The sequence below is a fragment of the Phyllobates terribilis genome, unplaced genomic scaffold (assembly GCF_046119375.1).
Source record: "Phyllobates terribilis strain yellow unplaced genomic scaffold, ASM4611937v1 Scaffold_8__6_contigs__length_399053987, whole genome shotgun sequence".
Lineage (NCBI taxonomy): Eukaryota > Metazoa > Chordata > Amphibia > Anura > Dendrobatidae > Phyllobates > Phyllobates terribilis.
Window position 1 is genome coordinate 102,049,841 of NW_027362768.1, and position 15,875 is coordinate 102,065,715.

General features: G+C 46.4%; 1 protein-coding gene across 1 annotated transcript in view; it reads right to left on the reverse strand.

Annotated features, from left to right (window-relative positions):
• Nucleotides 1–204: 204 nt before the first annotated feature.
• Nucleotides 205–15,875, reverse strand: part of GTF2B (general transcription factor IIB) — a 32,905-nt gene continuing 17,234 nt past the window's right edge. Inside the window, exons 2-7 of the mRNA XM_073642586.1 lie at nucleotides 10,235–10,335; nucleotides 9,747–9,880; nucleotides 9,142–9,288; nucleotides 8,896–9,025; nucleotides 7,035–7,316; nucleotides 205–573 (exon numbers count right to left, since the gene is read on the reverse strand). Of these exons, the coding sequence (XP_073498687.1) occupies nucleotides 440–573; nucleotides 7,035–7,316; nucleotides 8,896–9,025; nucleotides 9,142–9,288; nucleotides 9,747–9,880; nucleotides 10,235–10,335 (928 nt within the window). The 3' untranslated portion in view covers nucleotides 205–439. The remainder of the gene's footprint in view (nucleotides 574–7,034; nucleotides 7,317–8,895; nucleotides 9,026–9,141; nucleotides 9,289–9,746; nucleotides 9,881–10,234; nucleotides 10,336–15,875) is intronic.

Below are 15,875 nucleotides of genomic sequence, written 5' to 3' on the forward strand. Positions count from 1 at the left end.
ATAAGGTGTTAAAAAAATGTTACAATAGGTCAATTACAAAAAAGGATACATTAAATAGAAAACCGTATTAATCAAGGCACCAAGTCCAGTGTTACAATGTACAGTAAAAAGGCTTAGAACAAGCGTCATCATGGACCGCGCGGTCCACAACTTGCCGGCAGCAGCAGTTCTGCGTCCGGCTCTTAAAAGGATGACGAGGAAGAATTTCTGGAAAGTGTTTATTAGCAGTCCATATACAATGTCTGCAAAACAAAGAATCACGCCATTGTTCAAATCTTAAATATTTCACTTGCTATGATATATACACATAGAAAACGCTTGGAATGTTTTATTAGAATTGCTGCAGATTTGCACCAATTTTACTTGACGTCTCTGCATCAACTTGAAATAAAACCGTGATCAAAAGGGTCGACTATTCCAGAATCACATGAGGGCTTCATTATAACTGCGGCAACTTGTCCACAGGGGTGTCAAACTTGAAGTCCGTAGGGAACAAGTCCGGAGCCCGTGGGTAGATGAGTCTGTAGGACTGTCGGATGGTTACGTCAGCTACGCCTGCGATGTCACCGATTTCTGTGAAAAGGAAGTAAACATTCGGTAAGGCGGTGCGATACAAATGCATAACAGTACAATGACTTGGTATGTGTATTATAACCATTTAGCCAGGAAACAGGGGTGGGGAGTACCAATATTGCACAACAAATTTCACCAATATACAAAAAAAAAAAAGGTGAATGAGAATTTCAAATTGGACTGGCCGACAATATTGTGATATTGTGTATGGCACAAAGATGGGTGTGTGTGTGTGGGGGGGGGGGGGACAAGTGTTTGGGATTTCAAGATAAGATTCTCCTGTAAGAGATTAGCTACTGCAGGAGCTCACTTCCCTCACTCCATTGAGAACTCATGTCTAGGACAAAAAAAAAAAAAAGTTGTATGGAGTCCTGCAGTCCTTCCCACAACAGCTGTGAAAAACTTCTGTGCCGCAGCAGATGCAGACTGGTGTCATCACATGGTCGGATTTTGTCCTGTAAGGGTCCAGTTAGACAGTCGTATAAGTCAAAGCAAAATCAGAACGCAGTGCACTGGTCAGGAAAGCCGCTGCCAGTCTGAGCGTGACAGATACATAGAACTACATGAAGCGGTCACTCATGGGTAGGGAGAGTCGCCGGCCAGTCCGCGCATTGTGTTCCGATCCCACTCCAACCTTAAAATTGTGCGGGTATCCCACTTGCATGAAATCAGAAACTCCGGGTCAGAACCAAGGTGCATTAACCCCTTTCTGATATTGTCAGTAATAGTATGTCTCTGTGCCCTGAGCCTTATGGACCAGGTACGTACTATTATTGAAATGTGATCGCGCCCGTACACAAGCTGTGCGGGGCGATCGCCGCAGGGTGTAAGCAGATTCTCACAGCTGACACCCAGTACTATATGCCAGGAGCGGTGCTGCACCTCTCCTGCCACATTTACCCACGAAATGCTGCGATCTAAGTCGATCGCAGCATTCCGGGAGCAAGGGGAGATAAGTGCGCCCCTCTCACCTAGTTTCCAGGGTCACGCGCTGTGTCTGCTGGGTCCCGGTCATTGGCATGGTGACCCGATGTAGTCATGACGACAGCCGGGTCACCAGGAAGTTACTTTGATCATGCACAGTGCACGATCAAAGGAACTTGTGCCTGTGCAGCACAGGGATGGTGCTGCATCTCTATGCTATACAAGCGATCAGGCTACAAAAAAAATCAAAGTCCCAAAGTGGGACAAAGTTAAAAAAAAAAAAAAAAAAAAAAAAAAAAAAAATTATCCAAAAAGTACACAGCTCAAAAAAATAAAGGGAACACTTAAACAACAGAATATAACTCCAAGTGAATCAAACTTCTATGAAATCAAACTGTCCACTTAGGAAGCAACACTGACTGACAATTTCACATGCTGTTGTGCAAATGGAATAGACAATAGATGGAAATTATTGGCAATTATCAAGACACACTCAATAAAGGAGTGGTTCTGCAGGTGGGGACCACAGACCACATCTCAGTACCAATGCTTTCTGGCTGATGTTTTGGTCACTTTTGAATGTTGGTTGTGCTTTCAAACTCGTGGTAGCATGAGACAGACTCTACAACCCACAGAAGTTGCTCAGGTAGTGCAGCTCATCCAGGATGGCACATCAATACAAGCTGTTGGAAGGTTTGCTGTGTCTGTCAGCGTAGTGTCCAGAGGCTGGAGGCGCTACCAGGAGACAGGCCAGTAAACCAGGAGACGTGGAGGGGGCCGTAGGAGGGCAACAACCCAGCAGCAGGACCGCTACCTCTGCCTTTGTGCAAGGAGTAACAGGAGGAGCACTGCCAGAGCCCTGCAAAATGACCTCCAGCAGGCCACAAATGTGCATGCGTCTGCACAAACTGTTAGAAACCGATTCCATGAGGGTGGTACGAGGGCCCGACATCCACAGATGGGGGTTGTGCTCACAGCCCAACACTGTGCAGGACACTTGGCATTTGCCACAGAACACCAGGATTGGCAAAGTCGCCACTGGCGCCCTGTGCTCTTCACAGATGAAAGCAGGTTCACACTGAGCACATGTGACAGACGTGACAGTCTGGAGACGCTGTGGAGAGCGATCTGCTGCCTGCAACATCCTTCAGCATGACCGGTTTGGCAGTGGGTTAGTAATGGTGTTGGGCGGTATTTCTTTGGAGGGCCGCACAGCCCTCCATGTGCTCGGCAGAGGTAGCCTGACTGCCATTAGGTACAGAGATGAGATCCTCAGACCCCTTGTGAGACCATATGCTGGTGCGGTTGGCCCTGGGTTCCTCCTAATGCAGGACAATGCCAGACCTCATGTGGCTGGAGTGTGTCAGCAGTTCCTGCACGATGAAGGCATTGAAGCTATGGACTGGCCCGCCCATTCCCCAGACCTGAATCCAATTGAGCACATCTGGGACATCATGTCTCGCTCCATCCACCAACGTCACGTTGCACCACAGACTGCCCAGGAGTTGGCGGATGCTTTAGTCCAGGTCTGGGAGGAGATCCCACAGGAGACCATCCGCAACCCCATCAGGAGCATGCCCAGGCGTTGTAGGGAGGTCATACAGGCACGTGGAGGCCACACACAATACTGAGCCTCATTTTGACTTGTTTTAAGGACATTACATCAAAGTTGGATCAGCCTGTGGTGTGTTTTTCCATTTTAATTTTGGGGGTGACTCCAAATCCAGGCCTCCATTGGTTAATAAATTTGATTTCCATTGATTATTTTTGTGTGATTTTGTTGTCAGCACATTCAACTTTGTACAGAACAAAGTATTCAATGAGAATATTTCATTCATTCAGATCTAGGATGCGTTATCAAAGTGTTCCCTTTATTTTTTGAGCAGTATATACTGTACCCATAAATTATGAAGAAAAAAAAAAAAACACAATAAAAGTAAACACATTTGGCATCACCGCATCTGGAACGACCTGACCTATAAAAAACTGTCTTACTAGTTAAAACCTTTAGTGAACACAGTAAAAAAAAAATTATAGAGTGGAATAGAAAGTGATCACAAAATGGCATTTGCCCGAAAATGGTACCAATAATAATAAAAAAAAAAAGTCAACATTTTTTCCCAATTTTGAAAAAAAAAAACACAACGATATGGCGACTAATGTTGAGCTCAAGTGCTCACTACTTGAGTTTGCATCAGGTACTCAGGTATGCACCATGTAACAGGGGTGCTAGAGTGACATGCTCGAGTCTCCTCCCCTTATGTTTTGCAGCTGTTATACAGCCAAAAAAACCATGCAGGGATTGCCTGCCATGCACGATAACAACCGTAAAACATGCAGGGCGAGGACTCGAGCATGACACTTGAGCACCTCATGGTACATACCCGAGTACCCGATGCAAACTCAAGTAGCGAGCACTTGCGCTCAAGACTAATGACAACTTATTCAATATGATGACCTAATGTAAACAAATTGTGTCATACCTCTGGGTTTAAAATGTTCACTATACCCCTTGATAAAATCCTTGAGGGGTCTAGTTTCCAAAATGGGGTCACTTGTGGGAGGGAAGTTTCCACTGTTTAGGCGCATCAGGGGCTCTCCAAACGAAACATGACATCCACTCTCAATTCCAGCCAATTTTGCGTTCAAAAAGTCACACAGTGCTCCTTCCCTTCTGAACCCAGCCGTGCACCCAAACACTGTATTTTCCCCACATATGGGGTATTGGCGTACTTAGGAGAAATTGCACAACAGTTTTTGGCACCCATTTTATCCTCTTACTCTTGTGAAAAAAAAAAAATAGGTAGTTTTTGTGGAAAAAGTTTGATATTTTTTTTAGTTTTTTTTTTTTTTTTTTTTTAATTTTCACAGCTCTACATTCTAAACTTCTGTGAAGCACCTGGGGGTTCAGGGTGCTTGCCACACATCTAGATAAGTTCCCTGAGGGGTCTAGTTTCCAAAATGGTGTCACTTGTGGGGGGTTTCCATTGTTTAGGCACATCAGGGGCTCCCCAATCGAAACATGGCGCCCGCTAATTATTCAAGCAAATTTTACATTCAAAAAGTCAAATGGCGCTCCTTCCCTTCCAAACCCTGCCGTGCGCCCAAACAGTGGTTTTCTCCCACATATGGGGTATCAGCATGCTCAGGAGAAATTTCACAACAAATTTTGGGGTCCATTTTTTCTGGTTACGAAAATAAAAAAAATTTGGGTCTAAAGTAACTTTTTGTGAAAAAAGTTAAAATGTTCATTGTGGTCTTCCATCTTCCAAAAATTCCTGTGAAGCACCTGAAGGGTTAATAAACTTCTTGAATGTGGTTTTAAGCACCTTGAGGGTGCAGTTTTTAGAATGGAGTCAATTTGGGGTATTTTCTGTAATACAGTCCCTTCAAATGTGATGTGGTCCCTAAAAAAATGGTTTTGTAAATTGTTGGAAAAATGAGAAATCGCTGGTCAACTTTTAACCCTTAACAAAAAAAAAAAAAAATTTGGTTCCAGAATTGTGCTGATGTGAAGCAGACATGTGGGAAACAAACAAAAACAAAAACACAGTCACAGAATCAGGGGGATCCGTTGAAGCGTTCCAGAGTAATTACCTCAAAGTGACAGTGGTCAGAATTGTAAAAATTGGCCCGGTCATTAATGTGCAAACCACCCTCGGGGGTAAAGAACTACACAACGTAAAATGCGAATATGTGGGGGTAAAAAAAAACAAAACACTTTCCTGTGGACTATCTAAGGATCAAGCTTTGTTGGGTGTTGTACCATTTAAAGCAGTGGTCCCCAACCTTTTTTGCACCAGGGACCGGCTTGAAGCAAGATCATTTTTCCATGGCCCAGCAAGGAGGGGGTGGGGTGGGCGGGGCTTTGGTCATATGGGGGCGGGGTAATGGAGGGATTTGGAGTTTAGTGCATACTTATCATATAGTGTAGACCAGGTCCCCGCCAGGAGCTATGCCAGGAGCCGCATCACTGAGGCCCCATCACGCCCTGCAGCAGGACAGGGCAGCTGTCCTGACAGCTGCTGTTCAGCTGCATTTACTTCATCCCAGGGGCGGACACAGACTGTAGTGGGCCCCTGTGCAAGAAATTTTTGGGGGCCCCCCCCGCCCTTCATAAGGCAACAAAGTTATGTAAACATAACCCCCCCATGTGCATCTCTCATCCCCTCCGTGCATCTCTCATCCCCCTCCGTGCATCTCTCATCCCCCTCCGTGCATCTCTCATCCACCCCCCCGTGCATCTCTCATCCACCCCCCCGTGCATCTCTCATCCACCCCCCCGTGCATCTCTCATCCACCCCCCCGTGCATCTCTCATCCACCCCCCCGTGCATCTCTCATCCACCCCCCCGTGCATCTCTCACCCCCCCGTGCATCTCTCACCCCCCCGTGCATCTCTCATCCACCCCCCGTGCATCTCTCATCCACCCCCCGTGCATCTCTCATCCACCCCCCGTGCATCTCTCATCTCTCCCCTCCCCCCCATGTGCATCTCTCATCTCTCCCCTCCCCCCCATGTGCATCTCTCATCTCTCCCCTCCCCCCCATGTGCATCTCTCATCTCTCCCCTCCCCCCCATGTGGCATCTCTCATCTCTCCCCTCCCCCCCATGTGGCTCTCTCATCTCTCCCCTCCCCCCCATGTGGCTCTCTCATCTCTCCCCTCCCCCCATGTGCATCTCCCATTCCCCCCACTCCTAGTTAATTGTATTTAAAAAAAAATAAAACTTGTTATACTTACCCCCATGCGATCCCTGCAGAATCCTGGCGCTCGTCCAAATCGCTGACACCAGGTTCTCCTGACTTCCGGCCATGTGACGGCGCCGTCACATGACCGGAAGTCAGGGGAATCATGAAGGTGCTGCCGCAGCAGCGCAGCGCTAAGATGTCCCGGACCCGGCGCTTAGCATGCGGCCGGGGGCCCCATGAGGAGAGAGACGCACAAGAGGGGGGCTCCTACCGGCCGGGCCCCATACTTGAGTCAGGGCAGTCATGCCCTGATGGCGGCCCTGCTGGAGGCTGGAGGGGCCCCCTCTCCCCGCGGACCGGCTGAAAAACCCCAACGGCCCGGTCCTGGTCCGCGGACCGGCGGTTGGGGACCTCTGATTTAAAGGACTGTGCCATTTGTTGTATTTATATAGAATGATAGATCTATAGGATGATAATGTCTGTAAAGCGCTGTGGAATTAATGGCGCTATATAAGTGGGCAAAATAAATAAATGACAATAGACATTAAAATAAAAAAAATAAAAAAAAATTGAATACTCTGACGAGCAGCAAAAATAAAAGGAGAGCAAAAACTGGCCATGTCTGACCCAGTGACTGGTCCTTTAATGAAAAATTCATCCTTCTACTGCAGCAGAATTCTCTGCTTTACCGATTGTACATGATCAGTCTGATTACTGTCCCTCTATATTCACATGTAACTACACATCCTTGAAAACTAACCTTCAGCAATCCTCCTGAGCAGTTTATAAAAGCCAAGAGTGAGGTTCTCCGAGCAGCGGATGGTCACCCCGGCAGCATTTTACTAACCTTTCTGCGTTCTCTTTTCAGCAGATGCTTGTGAAGCCATGTAAATGGCAGCAGCTGCCACAGATATGGGACTTCTTCCAGGCACCAAGTCCAGCTCCACAGCCTTGCGTGCAATGCAAGTAGCTGCCATCTGCACTTGTTTGCTGAGGCCCAAGTTTGAGCAGAACCTGGACATAAAGTCTCCCGTAGTAATCAAATCCACATTTGTTTCCAACGCTTTCAAGATCAGCTTGAAACATTTGCCAATTTCTTTCTTGGAGATTCTTGAGACAGCGCAGATTTCTACAAAGCAAACATCAGTTGTCAGACTACTGTAGTCAGTCCGAAAGAGCAAGTTAATTAAATGGCAGCAAATAATCAGCATCAGATGTGCCCACATGGGAGAAGAGGACCCCCCTCCGAAACAGGGAAATTAAACAGCTCACAGAAGGTGAAACTGGCTGAGGATACAGGGGTTTGTTACTAGTGCCCAGGAATGAACCGTGCCGGAGAGGAAAGGCGGCTGCCTCCTCTTTGGAGAGCACTGTACACACACACCTATGCCCCGGCTACAGAGTGGATCACGTATCCTACCATCTCAGATTCTTTCAACAGAACAGCTTTCTAAAAAAAAAAAAAAAAAAAAAAAAAAAAGAAAAAAGTCTATGATATACTTACCAGCTGCAGTCTTCATCTGTTCCCAGTGGAGCTCCTTTCGGTCTCCAGTAGTTTGTGACCCGCCGGATCGCTCCAGTTTTTGCTGGGCGATTCAGAAGTCACAACTCAATGTAACTATGAGAGCCAGGACAAGATTCTCAGAATCACACTGAGCTTGTAACAGTTATCGGACTTCCGCTCATCAGAAGTTGAGGTCACAAGGTGGAGGACCCGGGAAGAGCTGAAGACAGCAGCTGGTAAGTATAAGAGTAGAGGTAGGGAGCTTAAAAAAAAAAAAAAAAAAAAAAAAACACACTGGAGTGGTGGCACTAATTTTAAATGTATTATTATTTCAGCTCTGGAGTGGTGCTTTAATAAAATAGTACTACGGTGATGGGTGACTTCTGCAGCCAAACGCCCCCCACCAAAAGAGGAAGCTAAGAAACCGGTAGGGGGCCCAGCACAGTTCAGAGAAGCATGCGAGTTTGTGGACCATTTGTATATTAGCAAAATGTATTTAAATAACCCCTTTAATTGAAAGCTGACCAAATAATCTGTGGCTTTGTTCTGTGCGGCGGTTCCTTTTTATGATCCCATTTCAGGTCAATTGTGCCTGGGTGAATGCTGCCAAGTAGTATGACAGTGATGCCCGTGTCTCAGAATAGAACAGATGTGCTCATATCTTTAAGTGTACCCATGTCACAAATCGATGGTGGTCTGGGGGACCCCCTCCCTCCTGTAGATTCTGCAGGTTTGGGCCCTAAAACCCAACTGATGTTCTCACTCCAGGGAAGCAGCTTCTGCATGAGTGAGGGCATAAAGCGGTGCTCACTGCCCTGTGCATGCGCCCCTGCCTTCCTGAAGAGAACGCTTTGAGAGTGCTGTGAGCAATCCATGGGGGTCCCATTGGTTCAAAGCACAGGATCTACAGTGTCACAGTGGGGAGGGTGGGGATCACCAGGATGTTTAGAGACTAATCTGGACAAGCTGTGAAGTATACATACACCTTAAATCTTCTGTACTTCTGAATAGGGAAACACCAATACTCACTGCTAAAAGTTTGCTCTAACATGTAACTTATGACTATATTGATGGTGTGTGGCAACTCTCAACCTATGTCGACCATCATAATAAACCTTACACAAGAGTATAAATAAACTCATCACAGCCATGAACAAGTTACACCATTCCAAGCAGCGCTATACAATGGTACAGAAGCACTAACCTTTAAATGTTCGGGGTACCCCTTCTTGTCTACATGCAATATACAGACATGCGGAAGCTATGGCGTCATTACTTCTACCCTTCAGGCTTTTCTGTTCATAAACTTGTTTAAATAAATTATTAGTCCGATCCTTTAAAAGAAATCAAAAATGTAAAAAAAATTTTTAAAAAAAAAAACAACATTTTAGAGAAGGGACACTTAGACGCTTATGGCGCTCACGCTTGGTATTACCAGATGCTGACTTACGATAATATTACGGGGGAGGTTTATTCGGTCTGCCATATTTGTGATTTCCTTAAACGCGTTCATCATGGCGCGGTCTGAACTGCTCATGGTCCTACGGTTCTGGTATTTGGAATTTCCGAACTCATCAAAACTTGCTGCACCCGTTCCCTGTGACAATAAAAAATAAAGTACATAAGGCTATGAATTGTACTTGCGTTTTTTTGGTATTTTCACATTAGTTTATCCTAGCTCCGACAAAATGGATGGAGCTGGAGAGAGATGGGGGCATGACGCCACATGCATTAAATGAGCTAACTAGGTGTGTCGTTCCATATGCCAGAAACCTTACTCCAGTCCCTGAATGGAGTAAGGTTTCTGGTGTAGTGAACGGAGGCACACACCACTTGTCGGATGCTCCAGACTCCGTAGTGTGCACCTCTTCATGAATCAGCAGCGTCCAAGTCCGCTACATCCCCTCATCAAGGATGACGAGAAAATAGCTTGTCTTGATGAATTGGGGCAGCAGTGTGGCCGTCATGTGGTCACTGAGTGGAAAGAGACATTTATATTACAATAAGCCTCCCCCACACATAGGTCTAGAAGCCGGCATGTTCCATAAGAGATACCTTTCCGATCATCGTACTCAGGTCTCCACCACTTAGAAGAGGATTCTGGGTATCTCCAACTCGAGAAGGATCTTTGGAGGCTTTGTCGTTGCTGAAGGTTCTCCATTCAGAGCCAACGTCAATAACCCGATCACCTGAAATTATAAACAGGAGTTTACTCCAGAGATGGAGAGATAGAAAAACCTGAAGTTTGCTTTATTCTAACCCCCCCATGTGTCCAGTCGTAGCCACTTAGGTGGTCTTTACCAGGACAGGAAGACTATTGTTCTTCAGCTAACTGACCTCCAAGGCCTGTGATTGGCAGCAGCAGTCAGATGAATGGAACAAGAAGTCATAGGACTGTAACGATATGTTCCAGTCACCTGAACACTGCAGCTAATCGCAGGCCTGAGCAGTGACTGAAAAGACCACATCACTTCCTGTCCCCATGCGGAGCAGCCATCACTAGATCTGTGAGATCTGCTGCCCCCCCATTATATTGACCTTACCTACAACAAGTCCACATTCAGAGCAGATCATGTCCCCTGCTCTATAATCTTCAACCAAAATGGCTTCAGGATGATTTGGACAAGTCACTCTCGGTTCCACACTAAGGAAAGCAAAATAAAGGAAACATTTAAAAAAATAAAAAAAAACTATTAAAATTGTGCACTGTATACCTATAGTCAAGGGGGCATTCAATGGCAACGAGTCCTCTGACAGGTCTTACTAAATCGTTGTATTCCACCATGTAACAATTTCCTGTGTCTTGAAGCAATGGCCTCCTGTTAGCATTATGTGGAGCCAATGCATTGCCTTTTCAGAATTTAACGGGAACTCCTCACTAGATAGTATTACACCCAGATCATTCCTGCTTTGAAATACTCTGACAGGTACACACATGGCTGATTCTTCAATTAGTGGTTCAATCAAGTGGAATGGGGCGTGGAGAAACCAGCAGGGACGTGGTCAGATCAGTCAGGTCTCTCCCTATAGTCTCCAAGCAGTTCTTCAAATGGTTTTCTTTGAAAAGCTGCAGAGCTTCAGTGTAAAGTACACCTGGGTGCAAGCTCAGCCGGGACGATTCATGCTGCCTGTGGCTTCTTGCAGCATTAACCTAATGACTGGTTCCCTTGGAGTTTGCAATCTGCAGCACATTCATATTTCCAACATCATGTGAATGGGATGTAAAATACCCTGTGAACATGCGGTGCTGGCAGAAGGTTAGCGGCTTCCTCCAGGATGTTACTGCAGATCCTGAACTGCCCTTTGATAAAATTTGACGTGTCAGTGACGGGTCTCAGGCTTTGTCCAGTGAGATCTGATTGCCGAAACTAAGGGAAGAAGCTCTCAGCTTAGCGTATTACCCCCCGCCAGGAGTGTTCTTCGTGACATAGGGCTTATATAGACTGGGCTCCCAAGCCTCCATGAGCCCACCTTTAGCTAACCACGTCTCTCCCCATTGGAATGAAGCAGCAGTGCTCATGCTCAACAGTGACTGCATTCTCTATGGGGATGCTGGAAAAACAGTAAAGTGCAGCACTCGGCAGGCCATAGAGAATGGATGGAGCAGCAGTCAGCCGCACAACCTGCTCAGACATTCTGTAACGGGAATAAAAATTTCCCATTCTGCCGGTTGGTGTAGGTCCCAGCAGTCAGACCCCACTGATAAAAGTTGGTTATCACCTATCCTGTCACTTGACAACTCCATCAGCAATCCACAGAATAGGTGATAACTTGGAGCTGCGTTCAGACAGCCAATCTGCCCCTCCATATTAATGGGGATAAGAATGCCCCATTCTGCCAGTTGGTGCAGGTCCCAGTGGTCGGACCCCCACTTGTCAGTAAGTTATGACCTATTCTGTGGATTCCTGATGGAGTTGTCAAGTGACGGGATAGGTGATAAAAGTTAGTTATCAGTGGGGTCCGACTGCTGGGACCTGCACCAACCGGCAGAACGGGGAATTTATATCCCCATTAATATGGAGGGGCAGAATGGCTGTCTGAACGCAGCTCTAAGTTGAGTTCATACAGGACTAGCATGCATCATTTGTCAGAGCCATCACTGTACACCGTACTCCAATCACCTCATGCCGATAAATACTCTATCCACAAAAGCCGAATCTGCCCAATTCCTGAAATACCGGCATCTAATAATACCGCACTTCACTTGCACCCAGTCATAACACAGAAGAATGTGTCCTCCTTATTGCCTCCATCTGTCAAATCAGACAAAGGCACTAGAGCGAGGCACACACCCTGACATTTTACACATTAGTGCTACTCCCTTTGATTTGCCTTTTGGCTCATATTTCAGTAGAGTAATAAGTGCCGCACTGCAATTACATGCAGTCATCGGTCAGGCCTCGGAGGTCACAGGCTTCCTGATGAATAGTGTTCACTCAGGACTGTAGGGACTCTCCGGGCTCCTGATCTACAACAGGAGGGGGGCGGCATTTACCCCTAAATCAGGAGGATTACCAGAATGAATGAACACAAAGGACAAGGAGCACACTCACAGGCAGCGCTGAAGGCCATGGCACAGGGAGCTAGAAGTGGGTTATTCTGGATATTTATCTGCAGTTCATTGACAGCTGTCGCTCATTTATGGGGATCTGATGTCCAGCTTACATACAGGACCATCAACGACATCAGATCCAAGCAAAATATAGCCGGACCCCTCATCTGTAGCCAGCTTCATGGTACGTCACCAAGCAACCCCACAGACGATGAGTGTGCACATACTCCACCTACGGAGCCCTATTACTAGAGCCCTGATCTCAGTCGGACCACCAGCAGTCCGTAAGTTATCCCCTATTCATAGGGGATGACTTTGGGACCTGCCCATTAAGACAATAACTATCCACTAAAGTTCACCACAAACATGTAGAAATTATCCCCACACCCCTATGTGAAAGGGGGGAATTGCTTGAAAACAATAGCTGCAGCTGGAATACAATGGATCAGATTAGAGCCTTCCTCGCCCTGTACTTGACCCCAGTGTTGACCCTTCTAGGTGAATATTCACAGACCAGCCCTTGTATGAAGCCAGGGAGCAGAATATACAGATTATTTCCTGGTGGAGGAGGAGGTTGTAAATAGCTTACATAATCAGGTCACTTGTCAGCCCCATGACGCAAATATTTACCAGCATCCACTGTAGATCAAAGGGTTTCCCTCTGTAGCTTTGATGATTTAGTAGAGACATAAGTGTAAGCACCGGCTTCTACTTTTATTTTTGCCATCAGGCAATGAGTCTCTCATAACATTAAAGTGCACCTTTCAGCAGGATTGTGCTCAGTAAACTACATACAGTCAGGTGGGTGCCATTACACTGATTAAAATGATACCTTGGTTGATGAAATACGTCCTGTAGTTCTTGTGTAATCTTTACTTTAAGTTTGGAGTTAATGATATGCCCGTGCTTCAGGCAGCCTGTGGGGGGCGCTCGTTCATCTGTATGCTCTTATGACAACTGACTGATCCTTCACTAACCTGCCTCCTATTTTACCTAGCCCCGCACTACTAGATGCATTATGTAAAATAGGAGGCAGGTCAGTGAAGGCACAGTGAGCTGTCATAAGAGCATACAGATGAATATGTAAGCAGAGCACCAGATAGAACCCCCCACAGGCCACACCGGAGCACAAGCATATCATCTCCAAACTGACAGTAAAGATTACACAACAACCACAGGACGGAAGTCAACCAAGGTATATCAGTGTAATGTCGCCCATCTGACAGTATGTAGGTTACGGAGCACAATCCTGAGGACAGGTGCGCTTTAGGCCATGTGCCCACGTAGCGTTTTTACGGCTGCGAAAATGCTTGTAAAACAGTCTGCCATGCAAAGCAATGTGATTTCGGATGTGTTGTGCACATGATGCGCTAACTTGCGCGCCGAATTCGCATTGCGCTGTAAAACGCAGCATGACCATTTCAACGCAGCAAACCCGCAGGTATATGTGGATTTGCTGTGTTTCAATTAAATTCAATGGCCGCGAATTTATAGCATAATTGCGGTGCGTGTGGTACCCGGGATGAAGAGGAGACTACAACTCCTCTTCATCCCGGCTACCACGCGGTGAAAAAAAGAAGAAAAAAAAAGTAAAAAATAAACAAAACCTGTATATTCACCTCTCCAGCAGCCCCCGGTCTGCTCTCCGGTCTCCTCCAGTCTGCTCCCGGCCACGTACTCTTTTCTTGGCGTCCCGCGGTGTACTGTCAGGACCTGCGGTGACGTAATTTAGTCACCTGATGGTCACGCAACCGCTGACGTCGGCGGTCAGGTGATGGTCACGTGACCATCAGCTGACTAAATGACGTCACCGCAGGTCCTGACAGTACACTGCGGGACGCCGAAAAGAGAGGATCGCAGGATCGCCGCCGGGAGGAGACCGGAGAGGCGAGTATACGGGTTTTTGTTTGTTTGTTTTTTTTACTATAGATGCTTCATTTAAAGCATCAGTTGTTCACACATTATAAATCCATGTCGGTTGCATGGGTTTATATTGTGTGACCAACTTGTCAAGCACTTTTCCAAGTGATGCTCAAAATCGCTTGGAAAACACGCATGCGAAAACGCTTCTCTGGCAGAAAAACCGCATGTAAATCTGCATGCGTTTTTTTCTGCCAGAGAGGCAAAAACGCTCTGCATCAAATCTACTACGTGGGCACATAGCAATGTTACGAGAGACTCAGCACCAACATCGCTGGAGAGGCAAGCAGCTGTGATTTTTATGTGACACTGGGGACTATACTATTTAAGACAGGATTGTCAGAGGAGTGGACAATTCCTTTAAAATGGGGCTTTCCATTGTCAGGAAAGAGGACCCCAAACGATCCAAAAATGCCAAAAAGAACAGGTCCTCGTCCTCAACAAATCTGTTTTTTGCTGCAGCAGTGACATCAAGTCGACAGCGCACATCACCAAGCTCAGCTATAGCAGTGACATCACATCGACACAGCACATCACCGAGCTCAGCAGCAGCTCAGCTATAGCAGTGACTTCACATCGACACAGCACATCACAGAGCTTGGTGGCTCAGGTACAGCAGTGATGTGTTCTGTCGACAAGTTCTCACCGCGGCAGCCACAACACTGAGACGAGAGCAGCAGCAGGGAGCCGGTGCTGGACCCAGGGAAAGAGAGTACCTGCTGCTATGTTTGTTTCTTTTGGTATGTTACTTGGGGTTTTCCACATTCAGGGGAGTAGCCCCCTTTAACATGACTTACTATACACATGTTGGGATACAATACCATAAAAGAGCCCATGAGCGTAGTGATGAGTGGCTTATCCACAATGTGCAAGGTGTTCATTTGTTCATTTTCAGAAAATGTGTGTATGGGGTTAAGATTAGGGTTGAGCGAGTATGTTCAGGCCGAGCTCAGAGTATTTATAGCTGCTCAGTGATATGGTTGAATCGCTCCCGTGTGCATGATTTGCGACTGTTTGACAGTTTGATTACATGTGAGGAATGTGTAAGAAATAGACTATCCTCACATGTAATAAAACTGTCAAACAGTCGCAAATCATGCACATGGGAGCGATTCAAACACATCACCGAGCAGCTGTAACTACTCGGAGCTCGGCCCGAGCATACTCGGCGAAAGGGTTAATAGAACATACTCGCTCAACACTAGTTACGATATTAGTCCATTTCAAAAATGTGAAAATTGTCCCAACAGCAAAAAGGTTAGGCTTTGTTCACACACCAAACACAGCCATAGGCCCCATCTCAGCATAGTGACCTGTTAGCGCACGGTGGGCAGGTGACGGTCGGCACAGCTTACATGGCGCTGTATATAGTCTGCTGCGTGCTTCTGTTACTGTAGAACAGCTGACTTCTATACTTTAGGACTTATTGGAGGCCTCCAGAGGTGTAGGCTGTAGATACGGCTTTTAAAGGACCACGTAAGGTCTAAAACATGTTGCCTGAGAGCGCAGTGGATATTTCTTTTCTGCCATTTTAATTTTTTGTGCTGTTTTCAACCAAGTTTTGTGCCTTTTATTTTACTGGATGAATAAAGCAATTATTTTAATAAGATGCGAGTGCTGGCTATCGTTTGTTGCATGGGAACCAGAATAGCAACAGTCCAGCCATCTTAGTCACACACTATATATTGTTAGGTCAGGACAAGGTTTTAGAC